Genomic DNA, 18766 nt, shown 5'->3' with positions numbered 1-18766 from the left:
TCTCAAGGTAAAATAAAAACATACAAAAAATTCCCTGAGTATAACACAACTGAATATGCTATTTAGTTCACAATCTTTAATTATGTGTGGCAAATTGTTTCTATTATTTTCCATCAACAAAATTGAGGAGGAGAAAGAAAGGAAAAACAAAAATTTCACGGAAATAACAAACACACATCGTACTTTTATTTTTCCTGATGGGCTGGGGGTGGAAAAAAGCAGGCCAGGCAAGCAATTTACCACTCACACCACTCACTACCCTGACCCAACTCACACACTTCTCTATACGCTTCACTAAAATGGCAATACTAAAAAGAGGGGAAAGTAGAAACCTAGTAAGAACATGAAGACGCCCAGGAGGAAATACTAGTACAGAGTAATAAAAAATGAAAATCTGTTAGGAATTGATTCAGTTGATCAAAGGCAAAAAATAAAATGCCTGTGATAACATAAATTACTGTACTGATACAAGAAGCAAAACATTCTAACAGTATATCAGTAAAAGAAAGTGGGTTCATTTCTACAAATCTTCCCAGAAAGGGACAGCTCAGGCTTAGAAACCTTTGCCAGTATTTTTTCCCCAAACTTTTAAGAAAATAGCACCAACCTTACCTAAACTTTCCCAGAAATTTTTAAAAACACTTTACAACTTGCTACAAAGTGATCTCAAGGCCAGTTTGAACCTCATAGTAAGATCCAGTCTCAAAAAGACTAAATAAATAAACAAATATAAAAATTACTGAACCAGGGATTTAGCTTAGCAGCATAAGCACCTGCCTTGTAAGCATGCAGTCATGAATTTGATCCCCAGAACAAAAAAAAATTACTGTACTGAGTAATCTAAAATAAAGACAGACACAAAACCTTAAGTAAAATATTAGCAAATTAAATCCAGTGACAAATCAAGAATATAATATAATTAGGGTTTATTCCAAAAATCAAAAGTAATTAATTAATAATACTCATTCATAAAAACTCCCTAGCAAGGTACAGAACATAAATCTAAAACAGTAACTACAAATGTAAAACAGTAACTACAAAAATCTTCAGCCAACATCTTAATCATCCATTATCTCCCTGCAATAAGCCACAGCAAGTCTATTCAACTATGTTGTGAAGGTCCTACTTGATGCAATGAGACAAAGGGGTAAAATGTCTAAAAAGGCTGAGGAAGAAACTAGAAAGAAAATTTAATTACTGAACTCCAGAAAGGCACAATAACTTGCTACAGCAGGAAAACCTGATGAAAGACAAGTTATATTACCTTAAAGGTTATTAGTAAAATGTGAATAAACATGTAAGGAAGTATGCACCTGGAAACTCATCATTTAAGAATGATTACAGTAATAACTAACTCTGTCATGAATCATCAATGGATGCTAAAACTAACGGGTAAAATTTGATGAGAAATAAGATATTAGCCAATTGTGATGGGGCAGACGTGTGATTCCAGCTACTCAGGAGGTTGAGGCAGGAAGATCAAAAATTCATCAGGAATTCAAAACTTCAAAAATTGAAGACTAGCTCAGCACAGGCAATTTAATTTAGCCAGACCCTGTCTTGGATGGATAGATGAATGGGTGAGTGGGAGGAATGAAGGAAAGAAGATGTAGCTCAAAAAACAGAGCACATGCCAAGCATGTGAGAGATTCTGGCTTCCTTCCCTAGTATCACAAAATAACAGCAATGTCAGCATCAACAAAAAAAAAAAAAATCAGCAAATCTACTTGTATCAAAGTAGCTTTCCAGGTGCTGAGGATTTGGCTCAGAGGCACAGGTTCCTGCCTCGCAAGCACAAGGTCACGAGTTCTATTCCTGAAGCCAAAAAAAAAAAAAAAAAATCAAAGTAGCTCTCCACATAACATGTATTAATTAGAAAGGAAAGACAACATTAGCTGAAGAAATCTGGCAAATATCACCTTACCTAAAGACAGGTTACTTTTGACTGACTAATAACAGGATAAACTGGCAACATGGGCCTCTAGATATGACATACTGAGAGAAACAAAAAACAAAAAACACTTCTGTGGCATTTCTTACTAAAAACAATAATAACCTGAATCCAACCATGAGGGGCATACCAGATAAACTTATACACCCAAACTACAAAATAACCAAAATGACTGAAAAGCCATTTCCATACTAAGGAAGACAAGAAATAAATGAAATACAATGATTCTATACTGAATCCTAAACCAGAGTTTTTCTGCTGCTATTAAGAAACATTATTAGGTCAAGTAGTAAAAGTTGAGGGAAAAAAACCTGTGTATCAACAGTTATTATGTAACTGTTAATTTTCTGATTTTACTGCCTGCATTCTAGTGTTTTGTTTTGTTTTGTTTTTTGCTTTGTTTTACAGTATAGGAACTGAATCCAGAGCCTTCCCATTGAGCTACACCCCCACCACTATAAATTTTCTTCAAACAGAGTCTTGCTAAATTGGCTAAGCCAAGCTCTAAATTGGCAATTCTGCCCCTGCTTCCCAAAGTGCTGGGATGAAGAAATAAACCAGCATACCTGTCTGGCTCTTCAGTAATATAAGAGAATGTACAGTTCCTTAGGAAAGTCTGCAGGTGGGATAATGAATTTATGAAGGTTAAATGAACACCATGTCGAAATTTTACTTTCAGATTACTCAAAAATTACATGTTTAGATATATATAAATAAATATCTAAAAGAGAATATGATAAAGCAGTTTTACATTAACATTGGAAGAAATGACTGAAGGAGAAGTCTCTGTAGTAGTCTTACAGCTTTCCTATAAAAGTAAAATTATTGCAAAATTTTGGGGGTTAGGGGCTGGGGATTTAGCTCAGCGGCATAAGCGCCTGCCTTGCAAGCAGGCAGTCATGAGTTCGATCCCTGGTACTGATAAAAACGAAAAAGACAAAAAAAAAAAAAAATTGAGGGGGGTGGGTGGGAGTTTAGCTCAGCGGTGTAAGTGCCTGCTTGGCAAACGCAAGGTTGTGAGTTCGATCCCTGGCACCACAAAAAAAAAAAAGATTTTTTTTTTTTAGAGCTGGACACAACTCAGCAGCACAGTGCCTGCCTGGCAAATGCATTGTCCAGAGTTCAATTCCCAATACCAATAAAATAAAATAAAAAATAAATAGACTATAAAATACAAAACCAGATTTTTCAAATTCTGTTCTTCTAGCCTATGCTGATACTCCTCTGCTAATACAAAAACTTTAAAGAAGAAAAGGTTAAACAAAAATTAAGACATGGAGGAATAACAAAACCAAAATATTTCTTAAGTCATACACACAACCACACAGCTCTCCTAACTGCCACAAGCCACTAAAGGAAAAATAAAATGACTGCATTAAGTAATCGTTTATAAAATCATTCTTTTCTTTAAAAATGCAAAGTAACTGGGTAAGAGATATACAATCTGGGGCTGGGGATTTAGCTCAGTGACATAAGCGCCTGCCTTGCAAGCGTGCAGTCGCAAGTTTGATCTCTGATACCAATAAAAAAAAGAAAAGAAAAGAAAAGAAAAAAAATTCCACCAAAGACTACATTCCTAAATCTATAATCCATCATAACCACATAGAACAGAGTTTAACATTAAGTTGGCCCTTGATATTTTTTCAGTGTTGAATGAAGTGGTGTAAATACAGCAACAAAGATATTCAACCTCAGTATAGAGTATCATAGGTTCAAACCACCATCTCACAATCAATCAGAATGGCAAAATTTAAAATATCAGTATTAAGAGAGTGATGACTTGCAGAAACAAGAAAACTTAAAAAGTGCTACAGAAACCATTTTGGAGATTAATTTGCCAATACCCAGAGTGAAAGTGAAGCTTCAGATGCTCTAGGATCCAATCATTATTCCATTGCTTAAAGAATATCCTTGGTTAGGTGACAATGACCATAAAGCAGCCAAACCTGGCCTACTTTCTTTTTTTGTTTGTTTATTTTGCTTTTTGAGACAGAGTTTCACTATGCAGTTCAGGCTGGCCTTGAACTCACTTCATAGCCCAGGCTGGCCCCAAACTCTCAGTGAGCCTCCTGCCTCAGCCTTTGGGCACTATTATAGGTGTGTGCCACCACAATTTTTACATTTTTTAATATCTGAGAGAAAAAAAAACTCAAAAGAAGGCTAGATAGCACAAGAAAATTCCATGCAGTTCAAGCGCATATAAACTTTTATTGGAACATAGCCGTACTCTTTTTGTAACACCTATGACAGCTTTCTCACTGAAATGCATGTGTTGACTAATTATAACAGACTTTACGGCCTACAAAGAATAAGACATTATTTGGCTCTGACAGAAAAAGGATGCTTACCTTTGCTGCATAGAAACACGTGTGCACAAGGAAATGAACTTTTCCAAGTTTTCATAGTAGCAACACAATGTTCACACAGTAGAAATCTATGATACAGTAAAAAAGCATACAACCTAAACTTCCACAAACAGGAAAATTATCTTTAAAATATTTTACAGCCAAGTATGGGGACACGTGCCTGTAACCGCAGAACTTGGAGGGCTAAAGCAGAAGGATAGCTGAGAGTTTGAGGTCAGCCTAGGTTACAAAGTTAGTTTAAGGGCAGCCTGGATTGCATAGTGAGACCCTGTCTCAAAAAAGACAAAAAGACTTGTATTCAATTCTCTGTATCTTCAAGTTCCACATGCATGAATTCAACAAACTGCAAGTACAGGTTGAAAATATTTGGGAAAAAAAATACTGAAAAAATACAAGATTTTTGGTTATTATTCTCTGAATAATTCAACTATTTACATAGCATTTGCACTCAACTACGTATTACAAGTAATATAAAGAGGATTTGAAGTATAATGGAGGAAGTGGATAGGTTATATACAAATACAGTGTCATTTTTAATATAAGGGATTCACACATCCAAGGATTCTGGCATGCCGGGAGGCAGTCCTGAAGCCTATCATCTGAGGAATCTGAGGGATCACTATATAGCCACACTACAGAAAAAAGAAACTTATTAATTTCTCAACATTGTTAAATTCAAACAATGTTATTCAAACAATGCTAGAAGACTGACAGAAAACCAAATACAATGATGTGATTTAGACATTTTAACAGTTATATATAATTGTGCATGATAGATATACACATACATATATGTATTTATAGTTCAATGTCACATGCATGAAGAGAAACATATAAATAAATATACAGAGATATAAACACTGCCTGTGGAGGAAAGGAGGATACAAAAAGGGAAGGGTTCATTCCAGCATCAACCAGAAAACAGAACACAAGTATCTTTTATATTATCCTTTATATTTCACAGAAAACCGAAATATTTCCTATAATTTTCTGGATAAGACTCTCACAATAAATACAACAAAAATTTTTTGAAGGTCAATTAAGAAAAACATTTAACTTCTGCAACTTAGAAGTATAAAAGCAGTAACAAAAAATATAAGAGAGAAATTTAAAAATCTGGAAATCTCCCAGCTAACCAAGTCTAGGTGACTCTTTAGGGCTATCACCTCAGTGTTTGAGAACTGTCAAGATTCTCCAAAGGGATAGGCTTTCTGGAGAACTGTCAGAGTCCTCAAAAACACAGACTCTCCAAATTGTCATGCTGACAAGTGTGAATAGACCTACAGTGTGGACAGAAACCACTGGAGAAGGCTGGCATCAGTTGAGCCCAAGTCAATCAGTCAGGCAGCAGACTGTCACTGGTGGTTTTGCTGTAAACTTCCTTACTCTCTATTACTCAGAAACATCAAGTGGTGATATCTTACTGGTAGAAACACAATCATCTCAACTGCACACCAAGTTCCAAAGCCAGAAAATGAACAACTCAGAAATGACTGCATGGAGCTGGATATGTTGGCGTGTATCTGTAATCCCAGCACTGAGAGGTTGAAGGAGGACTGCCATGAGTTCAATACTAGCCTGGCCTACATAGTGAGTTCAAGGCGAAAACTATATACTGAGACCTACTCTAGAAAAGAAAAAGAAAAAAAGAAAGACTGCATGGGCCAAAGCAGTTTTAAACATTGTTCTTTCTGCTTTAAGAAAGTGAGAAGCATCATCAATATCACAAGAATTCAGTATACAGTGAAAAAGATGACACTTAAGAATAACATTTTTAATTCTCAGGGCACAAAGGTAGAATTTAACCAGGAAAAAGCTAATTCATAATAAACTTAAAAGACAGATTTGAGAGCTTGGGAGTGAGGATGCTTACTTGTAATCCCAGCACTCAGGAGGCAGAGGTGGAAGGTTGGTGAGTTTGAGGCCAGTCTGGGTTACACAATGAATTTAAGGCCAACTGGGACTATGTTGCATGTCTTGAAAAAACACCCCAAACTACCAACCAACCCAAACTACTAAGAAACAGATGAAACTGTAAATGGGGAAGACAAAGGAGACTGAGGAGCTAACACTCAAACTTGTGAAGGAAATGCTAATGAAGATTCTCAGATTCAATTGCTATTACAAAATGAAAATATTCTTTGACAGTACTTGTACTTATTTTGACAAAAAGAAATCATTAATTTTGAAGATGGGGAAATGACACACTAAAAATGATTAAAACTAGGCAGGAAATGTACTTGAAACAGCATCTTTGTGTAAAAAAGAAAAGTCTCCAAAAGCAAGATAAAAATACAGTTCTGGCCTTAGCTCGTAAATTCCAGATAGCTTCAAGTCAGCTACTGGCAATGTTCAAACATCACATTGTGCCTGGGACTGTCTCAAGTTTAGAAGTGAAAAGCTCCATATCCATAGGAGAGGACAGGTCCTAATGATTGTCAATGCATACAAAAGGTTCTGGGAAATGTAAATACCTAATTTAGCCAAATAGGGGCTTAAAACAACATTGTTTTTCATGTCAAATGATCCCATACAGATTATACATCCAGTTCTGTAATTGCTGCCACTACTTTTTACCTAATATTGGTGCTATGGTTTAGATGTAGAACTGTCCTTCTTCTTCCAAAGATTCACATTTTGAAGGCTTGGTCCCCAAGGTGGCAGTGTTGAGACAATGTGGCTCTTGAATAGGTAGAACCTCATGTGAAGTCATTGAGGGGACGCTCTCAAAGAGATGATGGGAACCCCTAGTGTTTCTAGCTTCCTGGTTATAACTCGATCTTTCTTTCTGCATATGCTTTGCTATTTGCAATGTGACCTTTGCTAGAGTTGGTGTTATATTGGGCTTCCTTTTTTCTTTATAAATTGCCTGTATCAGATAGTACATTATAGCAATGAAACACTAATAAAGTTGACAACCTTAATGTATAGTTCACAATGAATTATTCATTATTCCATCTCTCCAGGTAATGTAATTTAGGCATACAATTTACATGCAATGTAATTGTGAGCATATAATAAGTCTGTGATTAATGTGCTTTCTTATTAAGAGGCTATTTAATGAAAATGAGAAGGATTTATGGTAACTCCAATCACTGCATGAAGTAAATATAGCAAGAATGAGATTTGAACATGTTTCCCTTTTCTTATGTTTGTTTGGTTTCAGAAATTCCTCAAACAGTTCTTGATCAAAGTTACATTAAGGAAAGTTTATACTGTTATTTATACCTCTGAAACAATTTCTAATGTGTTACATTTGCAGTGTGTGTGTGTGGGGGGGGTATGTAGGTGAGGTGATTAAAGCCAATGCCTTCCCATTGAGCTATGATCCCATCCAATTTTTTCTTTCCTATTCTTTTCTTTTCGAGACAGGGTCTTCTTATTAAATTGCTGCTTTACAGAGTGGGTTTGACTTTAAGGTCTACTTGCTTCAGCCTCCACGGGAGTGCTAGAATTACAGACAAGTGCCACAGTGGCCAGCTAGCTGCATTCTTCTGTCTTCAGAGTCTTAAACTGCCCAGTATTAAGAAACTTGTATTTCATGAGACAGGAGATTAGAGCCTGGCAAAACTGGCTGTGGAAGCAGGCATAACCTGTTAATTACAAAATCCCAGGACACATAAAGAACAGTTCCCAGAACCCTGCACGTGAACTTCTCTACAGAACTTGAGCAGGTTTTCGATAGGATGACCTATACCTGATGTTAACCTGAGGCATGGGTGAACAAAAAGATCCACATTTAATTTTTGGCACTGTAATCTGTCTCACATAGTGGATCCCACCTTTATGCCATAGGGTACACTTCTTTCCCTACTTATACTTGGCCCAAACTCATTCTCTCGGGCCTGGTTTTTTTCCCTATCTTTAATAAAATTTTGCTCCCACTTGTTCAGGACAAAAGAACCTAGAAACCACTTCTAATTTTAGTATATATGCTGACAAAGTGTAACAGAAACCTTCTTCAGAAGGAGACTACAGCACTCCAAACCCTAGGAACAATAAAACCTGTCATTTTCAACTAAATGTAGTTGACACATGCCTATAATCTCAGGGGTCTGGGAAGTTCAGGCAGGAGAGTCGGTCAGTCTCAGGTTCAAGCCCAGCCTGGGCAATTTAGTGAGGGGAGAGAAAGAATCATTTCTTTTCAGTATGAGAAACAGTGTAGTTCCTTATGGTCCAAGATTCCCAGTGGCTACATGAAGTCACGGACAGCATTGAAATCCTGTAATTTAATGGCTTCTCCATCCTAACTAAGCACTTACTACACCCTGTGGCCATCATTTTTGCAGTTTGAGTTGTAAGAGCAAACCTACAAATTTTTTTTCTTACAGAGATTTACTTGCACTGTAAACCTTTGTAACTTCAGTTTAAGAATTTTTTTTTCTTAAGAACTTTTGCCTTTTCATGTGAAAGAAGCACTTCACAGATTCTCTCTAGCATACTCAAGTTGCCAGCATTACTACCCTTATACTTTGAGGTCATCCATCTATAAGTAAAACTGAACAAAAGCACTGTGGCAACAATCTAATAATCAAGATGGGTACTAACTGATTAAATTGGATTGTAGCATATATAATTGACATACCAGGTGGGATGGAGAGGGACAGTGCCATCATGCTACTCAGAATGCATGGCAATTTAAAACATTTTAATTATTCACTGTTGGATTTCCCATTTAGTATTTTCAGACTGTGGTCGACCACAAGTAACCAAAACCAAGGAAAGTGAAACTGCAGGTAACAGTTACTAATACTATGACTCTGTTGAAGGAATTGAAAAAGAGTACTGAACTCTTCAGGCAATGAAGCAAGAGGACCACAACTTTAAGGCCAGTCTGGACAACTCAGCAAAACCCTGTTAAAAAAGTTAAGGGTTAGGGATGTAGCCCCCAGTGGCAGACTACTTGCTTAGTCCTGAGTATGCAATTCGCAATGTGTGTGTTGGAGAGAAGGGGGAATGTGCTGATGCAGTGGCACACATATCTGTAATCTCACTGCTATGGGAGGCAGAGGAAAGAAAATTCCAAATTTGAACCCAGTCTGCCGGGCAACTTGGCTCAGTGCTAAAGCCCAGGATTCAATCCCCAGTGCAAAGTTAATTAATTAATTAAACTGAAGAAAAAAGTATACACAATGAAACAGGGTTTGTGTATGCTTTATTTCTTTTTTTCTTTTTGTCTTTTTTGTTTTTATCGGTACCGGGGAAAGAACTCACGACTGCCTGCTTGCAAGGCAGGCGCTTATGCCGCTGAGCTAAATCCCCAGCCCAGGGTTTGTGTATGCTTTAAATGGCTAAGAATTCTTTGCATTCTTTCCACTGAATGGTGGGAACTATTTCTCCCTTAAATATAGGCTGGCATTGTAATGCTATAATTTATAAAATTGGATCTTGAGAGATTAGTGAGTTATTTTTTTGCTCTTTTATAATGTTAGTTCATTAGTAAATAGTAATCCCCTATAATTACCTATTGTTTTTTCCTTTTCTAGTCCCTATCCCTTCAGGAGGAGAATTGAGATAAAAAATAAAGAGGAAAAAACATAAAAACAAGGGGATGGGGTGGAGAAAAAAAGGAGGAAGAAAGCCAAACTGGGCTTGGTGGTACATGCCTGTCATCCCAACACTTGGGAGGCTGAAGCAGGAGGATAACCATGAGTAGTAGGCCAGCATGAACCACAAAGTGAGACCCTGTCTCAAAGAAAGGAACAAAAAAGTAAGAAAAAAGGAAAGAAAAAAAGAAACACTGAGTTTTTAATCAGCTTGGGCTAAAAGCAAGCAAGTTTGAGGCCAGCCTGAAATGAGCTGTGACTCTCAACCTGGTCCCTCACTCCAGGTCTGATCTTCCCACTAATTAGCTCTGTCACATAGCTCTTCTATGGCACTCAGTTCCGCAAATGCTCAATACATTTTTGTAATGGCAAGAGGAACAATCAAGCCAGCTGTGATGGTGCACACTTGTAATCCCAGCACTCAGGAGGCTGAAGCATGAAGACTGCCCAGAATTGTCTGAACTACATAGTGACACCTTGTCTCAAGAAATCAAAGAGAGACACAATCTCTTCAAAGAAGCCTACACACAGGGAATACATAGTTTTATTCTTTCTTTTCTCAGTATGCCAGTTGACCTAGAATATTTAAATCAGCAACTACCTAGAAGAAAAGGTAATAAATGAAAGAAAAACAATGAAAATTCAAACTGAAATGAAGAAGCATGCATAATGGAAGAGAAAAAAAAATTTGTGGTGTTTTGTTTTCTAAGGCAGAGTCTTGCTATGTTGTTCAGGCTGGCCTTGAACTTATGAAGCTCAAGATGGCCTCTAACTCAGTGATCCTCCCTGCCTCAACCTCCCAGTGCTGGGATTACAGGCCCGTGCCACCATGCCTGGCAAGAAAAGAAGTTATTGGGCCGAGGACTTAGCTCAGCAGCACAAGCGCCTGCCTGGCAAGCACGCGAGATCTTAAGTTTGATCTCCGGTACAAAAAAACAAAGGGGGGGGGAGTTATCTATGCAAAGAAATAGAACAATAATTGAAAGGTTCTTGCCCTAATATAAATTACTATACAATTATGGTGGTGGTCTAACGTGGTAGAAGGCCAAAGCAGAAACACTTGCCACTTCCTGTTTCTTCCTCAGCCCTAATTGTAACTTCCCTTCCTTTTTGTACACACAGAAAATTCCAATCGGTTCCTCACACATCATCAATATCCACCCTATGCACCATTTCCGATCAGAGATCATATAACCCTCTGTTTCTCTGTATCTAGTCAAAGGAGACAGCCCAACCACCATGGGTTGTGTGCTCCTTTCCACATCCTCAACTCAATAAACCTGTTCATTTTGTACGTTTTACTTCTCTATTGCACCAGAATAGTTTAAAAATAATTCCAACTAATATACAGTACTACTTATATTCCTGGAATTGTTTTACATGTCCTGTATATATAAACTCATTTAATCCTCATGGCAAGTAGCTACTATTCTTTGGGTAAGTAAATGTCTCCCAAAGGCCCATGTGTTAAAGGTTTGATCACTGGTCTGTGGCACTTTTAGAAGTGGTATAACTGTAGGAGGTGGGAGTAGTGGAAGGAAATTAGGTCACCAGGGGGGTGCCCTGGAAGGAAATATAGGGACTGCTGCCCCTCCTTTCTCATCTTTTCAGTCTTAGCTACAAAAAATGAACAGCTTCCTTTGCCATGCTGGTCCACCATAATATACTACCTCGCAACAATCTCAAAAACCAAGAACAAACAACCATGGCCTGAAATCTCCAGAACTGTGAACCAAAATAAACCTTTCCTCTTAACTGATCAGCTCAGCTTAATTTCCTCACAGAAACAGCTAATTTAGTAACTATAATTATTATCCTTGTTTTACATATGAAAAAACACAGGATAAGTAATACGTAAAAAAATCATGCAGGTAACAATTAATAGAGCTAGATGGTGAATCTCAGGATTCTGGCCCTGAGTTCATACTCTCAATACATTCCTGGTAAAAATCACTATTTCTAAGCAAGGCTCTATTCTTCTGTTTCATATGAGTACATGAAATCAAATGATAAATAAGATGTATCACTTCAGGGCCCTGGGTATAGCTCAATGGTAGAGCACATGCTTAGCAAGTGAGACAGCCCCAGTACAAGGAAAAAAAATTAGTATAAAATGTATCACTTTAAATGGGATATATTCAGGAAATAAACATATCTAAGTACAGAATAAACAAGGAATAACACCAGGATGTAGTTTCCAGAAGTAGGGGGAAAAAAGAAAAAGGAACAGAGCTAAATGGAGTTTTTATACTCCTCAGTGAGTAGACAAAGGCTAAAGATCTTGCTCATCCCCATGCATTGCCAATTATTTTGATGAAACTTTGCTTTAGTTGAAGAGATAATAGTATGGAATGTCTACTGTCATCAGTAAAACTGGCAAACTGCTTGGATTTTGAACTAAATTTACATAAGAGTATGACTAAGGGTAAATGGCAAACACTTCATTTGTTGACAAGTATTTTTGTTCGTGTAGAGGACAACTGTGCAAGTGTTTAACTTCAGTCTTTTCAACCTAGTGGACAAAGTTCACAAGTGGAGAGAGACCTCAAACTAAAGAAAAACAAATAGTAATTTATGTACCTTAGAAAGAGAAGGTAGAAAAAGTTATTTCATGAAAAAAAAACCTGACAGGTGTAGTGACACATGCCTGTAATCCCAATATTCGGGATGCTGGGGCAGGAGGATCACAGTGAAGTTTGAGTCCAACCTGGACTACACAATTGAGTTGAAGGCCAATCTTAATTACATCGTTAGACCCTGTCTCAAAAAGAAAGGGTAGAGTGGTGTCCAGAACACAGGTAAAGCAATTCAGATGGTATGGAAAAAAGGCAAAGAAAGATATAAATAAGTACATACAGAAAAAGAAGAAATAAATGTCAAGTGAGCAGATTTACTAAAACATTCACAAAGGAGAAAAGGGGGAGAATAACAAAAGGAAAGTTAGAAAACAAGTTAGCATCATCTTTGCCCTACACTGCAATCATCTCCTAATTGGTTTCTCTCAATTATCATTTCTTGTCCCTCTAAAGTTTTCTGAAAAAAAAATTTTTTTTCTCATCCTTCAAACATGTGGCGCTTCCATTTGATTCCCTCTGCCTAAAAAGTCTTCTCATTTCTCCTAATCAAATCATCTTGATTAAATCAAATTCTCATTATTATAAATAACTCTTTCTTGTACTTAAAAGTTGTAATTTTACAAGTTGCTCTTGATTATTGATTCTCCTCACTACACTGAAGACTCCACAGAGAAATCATGCTTTCTTCTCCCTGTGCCCTATACTGATGTGCCCCTCAGCACAGTGCCTACAACAAAACAGATGCTCAATCAATATGTTGGATGAATGTGTAAAGACAAACCCACCCAAAAAAATCTACAAGAAAAGAGATAACAGTAACTGAAAAGAGAAAATGAGACAACAGTAAATAAAAAGATACAAAAGGAATGCATCAGAGGGAAAACAAAAATTTCAATAAAGGCTATGGTCTAACGAAATTCACACAATTTTAGTTGGGTATGGTGAACACAGACATATAATTCCAGCACTCTGGAAGGCTGAGGCAGAAAGATTACAAATTTAAGCCCAGGCAGGACAGAAGTGAGAGTGGCTTGGATTAGGATAGTGGCAGTGGACAGTGTGGAAGAGAAGTGGGTAGACTGATGTGTTTGTTTGTATGTAGAGTTTACAAGACTTGTTAATGGGTTAGGGACTTAGCAAAACCTGCCTAAAAAAAAAGGAAATGTAGCTTACTGCAAAGGTCTTATGACCAACATTCAGTACTGAACCAACAACAGCAAAAATACAATTTGAGTTATACAAACAAAGTACAACAGTAGCCACTGAGAGTCCTTTTCCCTACATGAACCATAAAAAGGAATTAAAATTAGAATTTCATTTAGTAGCTTAAAGGATATATACGTATTTTAGAACAAAGATGTCAAATAGGCACCTCAGAATATATATAACCACGCAGCGCCAACGTCCTTCTAATTTCTCTGACAGTCTACCCCTTCAGGAGATGGCATTATCTCCCAATACCAGTGGCCCAGGCCCTGAGTCATCTTTGATTCCTCTCCTTATTCTGATCCTTAAAATACAATCCATCAACAAGTCTTGTAAACTCTACATACAAGCATATCAATCTACTTCTCTTCCCCATGTCTACAACCACCATCCTAATCCAAGCCACTCTCACTGCTAGATTGCTAATAGTGTTCTCCTATTTACTATAATCTCCCTTCTTTTGCTCTTCTCCAATAAATTCCATGTGGAATTTATTCCATATAGAACAACAGCAGTACTGATGTTTTTAGATAAATCATGACATCCCACTGTCTCCAAACTCTTTTATGAATGAAATTTTAAACAGTTCAAACCTACCCAAAAAATCTCCTGCCTCTCTTACCATTCCTTCACTTGCTTACATTTCAGCCCTAAAGATTTTTTATTTAACAAATGGAACCATACAATGTATCACCTCTGAAGCTTTACAAGTACCATCTACTCTGAAGTCTAGGTTAAGGTGTTAACTTGGTTAAGGTTTTACACTCATCAAGGATGTCTTTCCTGACTTTGAACACTGTAAAACAGTTTTCCATTATTGTTTTGCATTCTCCCACAACTTTCATCACACCCTTAGAATTCATCACTTCATCAATAACAAAAATATTCTAGATGAAAAAATATGATAGTAAAGAGACAAACTCATCACTTTGACAGAGCTTATATTTCGGTAGGGCTAAAAATAGGAAAAAAACTTATATAAAGTGTTCATAATGAAAAATAAAACATAAATTATGCATGTTTGTACATGAGTTCATGATTTTTTGTGACATCAAGACATTTTACAGTCACAAAGAAAAAACATAATTTCGGTAACACTGGGCTTTTTGTTTGCTTGTTTGTTTGAGATAGTTTCAGGCTGGCCTTGAACTCACTTTATAGCCCAGGTTGGTCTTGAACTCGTGATCCTGTTGTCTTAGCCTCCAGAGTAACAAGATTACAGATATGCACCACCACACCCAGCCTGGGCAGTATTGTTCAAAATGAGTAATTCTTTTCTCACTGACAAATTCTCCTACTGAAATACAAATTCTAGGGGTCTGGGGATTTAGCTGGCATAAGCACCTGCCTTGCAAGCAGGCAGTAGTGAGTTTGATCCCTGGTACCGATAAAAAGGAAAAAGACCAAAAAAAAAAAAAAAAAACCCAAATTCTAGGAAGGCAGGGACCTTGACTATCATATGCACTGTTGTATTCCCCTTGGTACAGTGCCTAGCAGTGTAGGCTGCTATAAATATTTGATGAGTAAATGAATACCTACTTCACCTTTTCAAGAAGACTACAGAAAATGAATAATGTGAATGCTTTAACATTAAATCCTAAAACCCTAATGTGGGGAATATTATGAAAACTTACAAAGATGGTAATATAAAATGTATGGCAAATTAGAGTGCAATATTTTTATTATTAAGAGTAAGCTTATTGGGGCTGGGGATTTAGCTCAGCGGCATAAGCGCCTGCCTTGCGAGCTTGCAGTCGGGAGTTCGATCCCTGGTACCGATTAAAAAGAAAAAAAAGAGTAAGAAACCAAAACATCATGGAAATTAGTATTAGTGTCAATATCATTCATTTAGAAAGCTAAGTCAGTGTATGAATACTGGTTATAAGAAACTAAAATTCTTCCTTGCTCCTATGCTCACCTTATGCTTTTCCCTAAAAATAAACTAAAAGAATAGTTTGAAATTTATATCAGTTGTTATCATTTGCCTTTATTGGACTTTTATCCCTCTTAGTTCATTCCATCAGAACTAAAACTGAATCACAGCCCCATAGAAACCTGAAATTGACCTTCGCACAAAAATATAATCATCTTCATAATGAATACAGTAACAATGGGAAAGCTATCTTTTGAGTTCCCAATTTCAAAACCAAAACACTACAGAGACCATCAGGTGAAACACAAAGTGTACCACTCTCAGGCTTATTCTGACCAAACAGGAATGGAAGTAGTATAAAATGAATGAGAGGGCAAAAAAAAAGAAAAAAACTCACAAGCTTTCCATATTTTCTTTCTTGGGATGGCATATAAAACACTAATCACTTTTTGACAGGAGCTATCTTGCTTTTTTTCTTTATTATACTCAAGCAGGAAAAATTAACTTTCTTTCCCCCACATCTATTAGTTTCTATTCTCCCACGAGACTATACTGTGTTTAAAGTACCTTACCTGCTCCTACAGTGAAAAACAAGGCATATCCATTTCTGACATTTTACAAACTCTGTTAGTATTTTTTGTTGTTGTTCAGACAGTCTCGTTATAAAGTGCAGAAAGGCCTTGAACTGTCTGCGTATTGCAGGCTGACCTCCAACTTCGTAGCAATCTTCCTCAATCAGCCTCCCAAGGGTGCTGGGATTACACATGCACTACACCAAGCCGGCCTGATGTTCTTTCTTAACTTTTAAATTAAATTGTATCTTCTTTACACATAGCTATTTTTAAAATTATCACTTAGATATACTACACATGCCAAAAAAAATCTTTGCACACAGAGACGGTGGCCAGCTCCTGTAACCTCAAGAGACTGAGGCAGAAAGATCGTTAAATTCAGGCCAGCCGGGGCTGGGGATTTAGCTCAGCGGCATAAGTACCTGCCTTGCAAGCAGCAGGCGGTCGTGAGTTCCGTCCCGCCCCCCCCCGTACCGATTAAAAAAAAAAAAGAAAAAAATTCAGGCCAGCCTAGGCTTAGTTTCAAATTGCTTCAAAACACACACACCAAACAAATTTGCAAAATTATCTAAAGAAAAATTATTTTTAATAAATACTACCCAGATTCATATCCCTCAACATAGCTACAAATTTAATTACGCATGTAAACACTACATCCGTAGTCATATCAAGTAATGAGAAAGTTCTTGGTCCACACCAGCATGAAATTTGCGCTGTGTTTCTGAGATCCTCACGTATGTGACAGCAAACGGACGATACTGTTGCCACAAGCACCAACCAGACTGAGAGCGACAGAGACAGCTCTCCGTCAGCCCGGCTGGGTCCATCGACTGCCGGGCTCCAACTTTCTCTCGCGCGAGAAGCCTGAGGGCTAGCCCCAACTCTCCACGACGGTCCTGAAGCCCTCGCTGCGGACCTCATCCTCTCCCTCCTGCGGCAGGGTGTTCGGGGAAAGCACGCTTGCCACGCGCTGCCGAGGTCGGAGGCCTGCGTTCCGCGGTGGAAAGGCGTCCAGAGAGCGGCCCGACCCCCAGCCTCGACCCGGGGTCTCCGCGACGCCGAGGACCGGAGCGCAGTCCGCTCCACCCAGAGGCCGCCACCCCACAACCCGCCCCCGGCCGGACTTCCGCACGCACCCTCTCCCCCGCCGGCCGCCCTGTCGGGCCCGCGCACTCGGCCCACACACACTGCCCCTGCCGGGTCCCCGCCGCGGACGTACCTTCCAGGAACGCCACCTCCCCGGCGCGGCCGCCGCTCCTGCCGGCCGCCATCTTCCTCCGCCCACGCCGCCGCCCTCCGCCGGCCTCGTCGCCGCCCGCCGGGAACTGGGACCGCCACGGGCTGCAGGCACAGGGCGCGGGCTCGGCGCCGACACAAAGGCGCGCGCGCGAGCGGCCCCAGCCCGCCCGTCTTTTCCTTAGGCCTGCGCGGCCGCGCGCTTCAGCGACGGCGACTGCCCTCCTGATCCGGTTGCTCTGCGCGCCCGTCGCCCATGCACGGCCACCGGGGCCGAAGTGACGAGGAGGGGATGAGAGGAGGCCGTGCGCGCGCACGCCCAGTCCGCGTCGTAAGATGGCCGCGCCGCCCGCCGAGTACAGACCTCCGCGGCCGTTGGGCGCCGCGACCCTCGCTCCTCCCGTAGCCACCCCGCCCCCTCCCTGGCGAGAAAGCCGGGCCTGTGCGGAAAGAGCCTGGGTAGGCCCCGGGGCCCCGCCCCCGATGAGCCCCGCCCCCAACGAGCCCCGCCCCCAGCCCGACGCGGAGGTCCGCGACCGGCCCGACCAGGGCCTCTGGGACTCTGTAGTGTAACGCTGCAAGCTTTCCGGGTGCCACGGCGAGTGAGTGTCGCGGTGCAGCCCTGTGCCCAGGCCTGAGGGGCACAGCTGGGAAGGAGGGTTATCACAGGTACCCCCCTGGGGAGTCATTCCCCTGGTTATTCCAAAACAACTTTGCAAAATACTCGTTCAGAAAAGAGCCTGCTGGTTTGCTCGGGATGGCAGGGTTGAGTCAGACCTTTGTCGTGTACAGCATGTGCCTGACCTTGCAAAAACCACAGCCGGATTTAGTCAGGGCTTGCAAGTTGAGATGACTGACAGTCTTAGTTACTTTTTTCCTTGCCAAGTCACAATACCGACACCCATAGTTTTTAAGAAGGAAAAGCTTACTTTGGCTAGTAGAGGTTTCAGTCCCTAACTGGAGGCAGAGAATAATTGCTCAGGACGAGGCAGTAGGAGGAGGTCGTCCTTGCATCCCTGGGTTTCACTCTCAGCTGGTCCCCCGAGTGCCTGTGACACGAGTCACCTCCCAAAAGGCCCGCCTGAAGGCTCATGGAACTTTGGGGGAACATTAAATATATGGTAAACCATTCAGCCTCATGTGGGTTCTTCACTTTCTCATTGATGAAAATTTGGAAAATACAGAAAACTAAAACTTTCCCCATAGTCTCTCCGCACAAGCTCAGTTCCTTTTTAGGATTTAATTGGGAGGCTTGATACTGGTTAACTGAAAGCAAGGATTTCATATTAAGGTATCTCCGTGGCTTCTTTGGGAAAAAAAAAAAATTTAACTTTGAAAGAGAGTCTCACTGAGTTGTAAATTGCCCAGACTGGGCTTCAACTTCCCATCCTTCTGCCTCAGTTCCCAGAGTGCTGAGATTATAGGCCTGTACCACCATGC

At 39.7% G+C, this 18766-nt stretch overlaps 1 protein-coding gene across 8 annotated transcripts in view; it reads right to left on the bottom strand.

Annotated features, from left to right (window-relative positions):
* Senp6 (SUMO specific peptidase 6) overlaps positions 1 to 17444 on the bottom strand; it is a 125270-nt gene extending 107826 nt beyond the window's left edge. For 5 of the 8 annotated variants that reach the window (XM_063226906.1, XM_063226908.1, XM_063226910.1 and 2 more), the window contains exon 1: positions 16788 to 16979. In XM_063226906.1, the coding sequence (XP_063082976.1) occupies positions 16788 to 16917 (130 nt within the window). In that variant the 5' untranslated portion in view covers positions 16918 to 16979. Of the gene's footprint in view, positions 1 to 4299; positions 4370 to 16787; positions 16980 to 17309 lie in introns of those variants that run through there. The other 3 variants (XM_063226913.1, XM_063226912.1, XM_063226909.1) reach the window with 3 other exon arrangements.
* Between the last annotated feature and the right edge of the window lie 1322 nt (positions 17445 to 18766).

The sequence above is a fragment of the Cavia porcellus genome, unplaced genomic scaffold, assembly GCF_034190915.1.
Source record: "Cavia porcellus strain 051 isolate PalLab524CR breed Dunkin Hartley unplaced genomic scaffold, mCavPor4.1 scaffold_16, whole genome shotgun sequence".
NCBI classification, from domain to species: Eukaryota; Metazoa; Chordata; class Mammalia; order Rodentia; family Caviidae; genus Cavia; species Cavia porcellus.
This window is presented reverse-complemented; position numbering and strand designations above follow the sequence as displayed.